Source organism: Oratosquilla oratoria, chromosome 37 (assembly GCF_046742065.1).
Source record: "Oratosquilla oratoria isolate Oo_2021 chromosome 37, ASM4674206v1, whole genome shotgun sequence".
Taxonomy (NCBI): domain Eukaryota; kingdom Metazoa; phylum Arthropoda; class Malacostraca; order Stomatopoda; family Squillidae; genus Oratosquilla; species Oratosquilla oratoria.
In genome coordinates this window covers 27,073,990-27,081,313 of record NC_134813.1, presented here as the reverse complement: position 1 = coordinate 27,081,313, position 7,324 = coordinate 27,073,990, and the positions used below count along the sequence as shown (strand labels likewise).

The window sequence follows — 7,324 nt, the reverse complement described above, 5'->3', positions numbered from 1 at the left end:
CCAGACTATAGTAGTGCCTCAGCTAAATATGATGAAGTATCGCGCATTAAAGAAAGTGACATCAGTTGTAAGTGAAGTGACCTGGAATGGTGTTCTTTCATATGTTGTCTTGTTGTGTCTTATTGTGGTGCAGTCTATGAAAGCTGATAATGTGGCTAATGGTACAAGTTTTGCTTCTTGTATGCATGCTATCAAAGCTGATAGAGCTTATAGAACATATGCAAGAAATAAAGGGGCTAAGATAAAAGGGGAAACAGATGGGTGTTCGATAGGTGGGGATGGGGTGTATGACATGGCTGGTTAACCTCCCTTATAAGGGAGAAGTCTTGGTATATAGATAGATACATAATATATGCAAGATGTCTTTGTGTAAGTTTTACTTCAGATCTGCATGTTTGCTATCTTGTTGGGGCTTGTTTATAGAATGTTTGGTTTGTTTATCTTATTTAACTTTACCTATTTAGTTATTTATATTATCATTATTTTTTTTATTTATTTATTCATTTATCATTATTATAATTTTTTGCATCTGACCTAATTATGGACTAAAAGGTCTCTTGTCAGTATGCTCTTCCTTTGTAATCCTTTGTTAGGGTGTATATTTTGGTTGTGGACAGGTCTAATTTGTTGTGTTCTTTTTAGTGTTGGAGAGTGTGGTACATTCTAGGTGGACTCTAGAGTTGTTGTTGTTGTTGCATAGGAAAGATGTGTGTGGATATGTGATGGGTGTTCTGTATTTGGAGTACAGTAAACCCTCGATATAACGAACGATATGGAGACAGGGGTCTGTTGTTATATCTGAAGATCCATTATAACCAAGGATCTGTTATATCCAATGGAAATACCGGACAGATCCATTATATCCCAATGTTTGTCTGGTATTAGAGATTAGTAGGATCAACAATTACAGTAAACCCTCGATATAATGGACGATATGGGGACAGGGGTCTGTCATTATATCTGAAGATCCGTTATAACCGTTTGTCCAGTCAGATTTTTTGTCTGTTATAGCCGAGATCCATTATATCAAGGGTTTAATGTATGTGTAGGAGCATGGGTTTGTTTCTGTGTCACTGGCTTGCAGGAGAGAGTAAGGGAGGGTAGGTGCTGGTGTGTTTTCCTCTTCAGCTTAAAAGATTAAGAGTATAGGATAGAATGAAATTGAAGCGCTGGGAGAGAGTGAGTATTGGGCCTGTGCTGCAGACGAGCTACTGGTCCAATGGAGTTGTGCCTACAGGCAGGGGTGGGTGGTTGTTTATTGATCCTTGTCCTCTTGCATTTGTATCTGAATACTTTATACACAAATATTTAAAAAATCTGGGATTTTTTTTTCCTCTAAAACACTTTAGTCCCAATATATTTATGGATTTCTTCATTAAATTTGATGTTTTGCATGTTTAACCCTTTATTTTTTTTTCAACAAGTTTTAGTGTTTTAACATTTTTTTATGCGAAGTTTTTAGTTTTGTGGATTTCTTCCATAGCACACTAGTATATCGATATACTTTTGACATGATTATGGAATTCCATTCAATCACCATGGTCAGAATTATTTCCTTATGATCTTATTTCATTTTACTTAGCTATATCCTTTCAGCTGATATTTTCAGAATTGTATCTGTAGTGGAAATTATTATGTTTCATACATAATGAAATACAGTGAGCACAGTTGTTATATTTCTTCATATTTTCCAGTCCATCGAAGTGATAGTTTCCCACATGTTCACCATCCGTTGAAGCCGTCCCATGTAAGGAGGAGAACTTCTAGCAAAAGTATTAGTACAGACAAGGACAAAGCAGCATCAGAAAAGGCACCAAATGTCATTGAGGTAAGATTCCTTTTACATGTGACATATACATCTCCTTCACATATCTTGCTCTTGTTGACAAAGTTGTGCTATGAGGCATAAATTCCTGTCTAACTTCATTTATAGAACAGTGTATGTTCTTCTGTATGACCCCAAAAAGTTATAATTTTGTATTTCCCTTAAGGGACCAATGTTGAGTATCTACATGTGGTGGCCCTACAAGATGGATAGTAAAGCTGTTCATTTTCAATATCTGTCAGCCCCCTTATCTCCATGAGGAGGTGCAGCTCTGAGGAGCTGACATTGCCTCTTAGACTGAGCCTAAGATCTCTATCAACTTCATCTGTATTAATAACATAAGAACATAAGAATGAAGGAGACTGCAAGACACCATAAGGCCTACACTAGGCAGCTCTGTATCCATCACCACCTGCCATTCCCATCCATAAAGTTCTGTAATCATTTCTTAAAACAAATGATAGTTTCAGCGCTTACTACATGGTTACCAAGTTTATTCCATTCGTCAGCCACCCTATTAGTAAACCAATTCTTGCCTATTTCCTTTTTAAATCTAAATTTGTCCAGTTTATAACCATTACTGCAAGTCCTGCCTTTCGTGCATTTTTTCAAATATGGGGAGCTGACAATTGGTGACTCCTCCCCCCCCTCCTACCACTTACAGCCAGTGACTTAGAAATGGTCCCACACTTGTACAACACCAATAACAGTCTAAAATTTCTTCCCAGAGAGATCTGAGGGAGTGTCTAAGGAGCATTGTCAGCCAATGTGGGGCTGCAGTTTTTCCATTTAATGAAACTCAAGACAACAATTGATTAATTGATAATTATTACCCTTGATATTTCAATATTGTTAAAAAAATTAAGAGTTATCAATCCCTTTTCTAAAGTTGTATACATTAATCAATTGCATGGTTGATACTTAAATTGATTTCACCCTGGGGTGCAAATCTCCAGCAAGTGAGATTTGGGCAATGGACTGATTTAATTTGAAATTATTTTTATTTGCATTTATAGGAGGTGGATGATGAAGCAAAACCTGATGTAGAAACTAAAGATAGTAAAGAACTAAAAGCTCCAAAAGCTGATAAAGGTGCTGTGAGCTTTGAGGTGGGAGATCCTGAATTGGAAGAAGGCTGGAGCAACAGGTAGGTTGTACATTGCAATACGCTACCTTTTCTTTTCAAATATATATATTTTTGATTTTGTGAATTAATTAAGTTCACAAAATGAAAAATAAATGGGGAAGAGCAGTGTGGATTTAGAAGAGGAGGAGTATGCGTAAATAAGTATTTGAAGAGACAGGTATGTATGAGGTTTCTGGCAAAGGGTAAGGATGTCTTTTGGGCTCTTGTGGACTTCTTAGAGAAGGCATATGGCAGAGTTGATAGAGAGGTGTTGTGGAATGCATTATTTATGTATAGGGTAGGGGGAAGTCTGTTGAAAGTGGTCAAAAGTTTTTACATGTGTAGTAGAACACATGTGAGGGTCAGGTATGATGAAAGTGAATGGTTGGAGGTGAAGATGATGCTGTGTCAGGGTTGTGTGAAGTTACCATGGTTTTTCATTGTCTATGGCTACCTCCCTTGTAAGGGGGAAAAAGCCTTTGGTATATGTATGTATGTATGTATGTGGATACCGAGGTGAGGATGGCAAACATGAGAATGCTAGGCAGAGCTGGTGAATGAAAGTAGAGGGAAATGGGAGGCAAGTCAGTTATTTTTGGATGACCTTACACTTGTGGCTGATTCTGAGGATAGACTGAAACAGTTGGTTACTGAGTTTTGAGGCCAACATATATTCTTTGGGTCCAGGATATTTCTATTGACCTCAGCTATATTTTTTTCCACCTTTTGACATAAGGAGAGCAGAAAAGCGGCAATCTTTCCCCTCCTCTTATTGCTTTAAACCTGACATAGAAATTGCATACACTGATACAGTGTAGACAACAGTCTAAAGTTTCTTCTCAGAGAGATCTGTGGGGGATCCAAAGACTGTTGCCAGTCATTGTGGGGTTGTGGGTGACCAGTCAATGAAACTTCAGGCACACTTATATACCAAAGGGTCTTCTGCCCTTTATAAATGTGGGTGGCCAAATGAAAGCATATACCCATCCCACACCATCCCACACTCATTCAAAACCCATCCAAAACCCATTCATTTCCCCTCCCATCTTAACACTAAGTGGATAAAGGGTGATCCCTGACCCCTGCCACATGGCTCAGATCAAAGGCAGTGCAGCAAGACCTAATGCCTCCATAACAGGGCCTGATGGACAGAGCTGACTTGTTCCCGCTGCTTCACTACAAGGTGTTCCCCTGTCATCCATTCAAAACATTTACAGAGCAGACAAGAAGATGACCCTATCAGTCTGTGTCATTTTTCCTTCTGTTTACAACTACTCCATTCACTCCTGTCATTTGCACTCTCTCTATTACTTGAAAGGCATTCCCTTGCTTTCAGTGCTCCCCTCATTCCATCTATATCCTTGCTCTTCCTCTTATTTCACTGAAAGTGAGAATGTCTCATGAGCCCTTGTAGCTATTTTATGATGTTAGATAACATATCTTAATTAAGCTATTATGGTTACAGGAAGATAATCATACAGAAACATTCTGATTTTTTTTTCATGATTCTTTTTGCCCATAGGCCCCCTGCTACTGGAGTTTCTGAGAAGGAAAACCTCTCATATATGGACCAGGACTCAGATGAGGAAAGGGAAACATCACCACTTCTTGTAGAAGATGCCAGTCTCAGGTAAATTGCATGTGGTTTTGTTGAATCTTGAAATATTTTTGGTGGATCTTGATCATTTGATAGGATAGGTATTTATAAAATGTTCCAAGAAAATTAGTAAAATTTGATAGAGCTAAAGATTAGTAAGAGGAAATATAAATTGGAACATGATAAACTTGGCTATCAGGAACCATTGTGGGTCCCTGGAGACAGCGAGTGATTGGTTGATTGACCATTTACCCGAATTTCAGGCCATATGTAATATTTGTTATCTTGAAACCTGTATTCTTGTCATTTCATGTCATTTCTCCTCTTTTTTTTATTATTATTATTAATTTTAATTTTAATTTCAATTTTTGATTTTAATAAATTTCAATTTTTTCAGGCCATGCATCAGGCAACAAGAACCTGCCAATAGTGCAACAGATGATGAATCCCGCAAAAAGTCTCGGGTCCAATTTGACATTGGTATGGACATGATGGTTAACAATTTTCTGATCTCACTCATATGTCTGCACAAATTTATTTACCTAATTGTATTATACAGGAAAAGAGCTATGCTTGTGGGGCTGTCTCATATTCTCTACTTATCGTAGCTAATTTTAGGTTCATTTATTATTCCAGCTTGTGCTATATTATTTTTTTAAGTTATTCCAGGAGTTTATGTACTTGTATGGAAAACTGTCTTGACATCCTTCGGACTTTATTTAAGAGGGAGGGAGTGGGGATGGAATGGGTGGGAGTGAAGTATGTGGAGATAGAATAGGTGGGAGTGGAGTGTGTGGGGATGGAATGGTTGGGAGTGGATTTTATGCTTTTGTTTTTTGGCTACCTCCTTTGTAAGGGGAAAAACCATTGGTATATGTATGTATGTGTTTATTTATTCATTCTGGGGGATGATAGATGACAGATAGGGATGATGAGTGTTGGGATGGTTTGGACAAATGGAAAGAATGAGTGAAGAAAGATTATTAAAAGAAGTGTGGAAAGCAGAGGTGGAGGGAGTGAACTTGAGGGGACGACTGAGGATGAGATGGATGGATGGGGTGAAAGGGGCATTGAGCAAGAGGGAAATGTCTGTTGAGCAAGGAAGGGAGAAGGCAGGAGATAGGGGTGAGTGGAGAATGGCTGTGTATAGATGATACTGTGATGCAAGGAAGGGAAGGTGCGGGGGATGGGGGTTTAGGGAGTGATTATGGCATAGCCTAAAGGGATTTCTTCCCATCTACTCTTATTTCTGCATGAGGGGATGGGGAGGGGGTCACCAATTAAATGAAGCAGCCTTGTTGTAGATGTACTGTGTCTTGCTGCATTGCTTCTGACCAGGGCAGTAGGTGGGATACAGGGATGACCCGTCATCTGTAAGGAACTAAGATGAGAGGGAAGAAATGGTGGTGGTAGTGGGGGGGAGTGGAGTGGGTAGGAATGAAATGAGTGTGAGTGGATACTTGCCTTGTGACTTGGCTACCTCCCTTATAAGGGGAAAAAAGCCCTTGGTATATAGATATTTATTTATTTATTTATTTTCTTTCCCTACTCGGTTGTGCTTATGTAATGGGATGGACAGGTAGAGTTGAGGGCTTTTACCTAGTTGTATTTACCTGGTTGTATTTTGCGGGAGAAAAGCTATGCTCGTAGTGACCCGCAGTTGTATCTCTCTGCATCTAGTTCTTTCTTAAAATCATGTATAGTTTTAGCACTCACTTTTTTCTCTTTCAATTTATTCCATGTATCTATTACTCTGTGTGGAAAGCTGTTCTTTTTCAAATCTCTTCTGTATCTGTCCTTCTTAAGTTTCTTCTTGTGTCCTCTTATGTTTCTTCTGTCCCATTTAAGTAGATTATCCTTATCAAGGATTTCCATCCCTTCATAATTCTGTTGATGGTTATCAAATTGTCTCTTTCACTTCTTTGCTCCAGATTTAGTAAGTTTTGTTTGTCCAATCTTTGTTCGTATGTCTTTGAATTCTTTCTAGTTTCTTTATGTTTTTTATTGTACTGGGTGTCCATAGTGATGCTGCATATTCTGATTTTGGTCTTATCAGTTTTAAATTGTAGGTTTCTCCAACTATTTTGTTTACATGTTTGTCTGGTGTCATGTTGTTTGAGATAATTACTCCTGGTTTCAGTATAAAAGAATGCAGAGAACAATTGGCGGACAAGATACACTAACTGATTGTATGCTTCTTGTAAGAGGGAAGGGTGCTACAGTTCTGGAAAATGGTAAATACAGTGCCAATCTATAAAGGAGGAAGTATAGAGGAATCTCTGAATTATAGAACAGCTTGACCAGCATAACTAAAATGTGTTAAAGAATTGGAAAAAATTGATGGATGAAATACTTGGAGAAAGGAGTCCGGTAGATGATTAGTTGATTTGGATTCAGGAAAGGAAGGTTTGTGCAACAAATATGTTAAATTTTTATCTGAGAGTAGCTGATATACTATGAGTGATAGACTGTTTACTTGAACCTGGAGAATGCTTTCAACAAGGTGCCACAATAAAAGAAATAAATAAGATAAATAGATAAATAAATAAATAAGAAAATTACTGAAGTTTAGAAATATTGAAGGACTTCAAGGGATCATACTGGATTGAATGGATGATTTCCTGGAAGATAGTGTATGTAAGGTTGGATTCGAGAGGGGTGATAAGTGGAGTACCACAGGGTTTGGTGCTGGTACCATTTATGTTTGTGGTATATATCAGTGACATGAATGGATTAGGCAGCCTTGCTAACTTATGAAAATTGGCAGGTGAACAGG

General features: G+C 38.1%; 1 protein-coding gene across 6 annotated transcripts in view; it reads left to right on the top strand.

The window, feature by feature from the left end:
* The window catches only part of LOC143019570 (band 3 anion transport protein-like), a 277,937-nt gene that overhangs the window by 109,626 nt on the left and 160,987 nt on the right, over positions 1–7,324 (top strand). For all 6 annotated transcript variants that reach the window (XM_076175336.1, XM_076175340.1, XM_076175339.1 and 3 more), the window contains 5 exons: positions 1–67; positions 1,695–1,828; positions 2,842–2,972; positions 4,474–4,581; positions 4,946–5,028. The exon at positions 1–67 is cut by the window's left edge and continues 165 nt beyond it. In XM_076175336.1, the coding sequence (XP_076031451.1) occupies positions 1–67; positions 1,695–1,828; positions 2,842–2,972; positions 4,474–4,581; positions 4,946–5,028 (523 nt within the window). The remainder of the gene's footprint in view (positions 68–1,694; positions 1,829–2,841; positions 2,973–4,473; positions 4,582–4,945; positions 5,029–7,324) is intronic.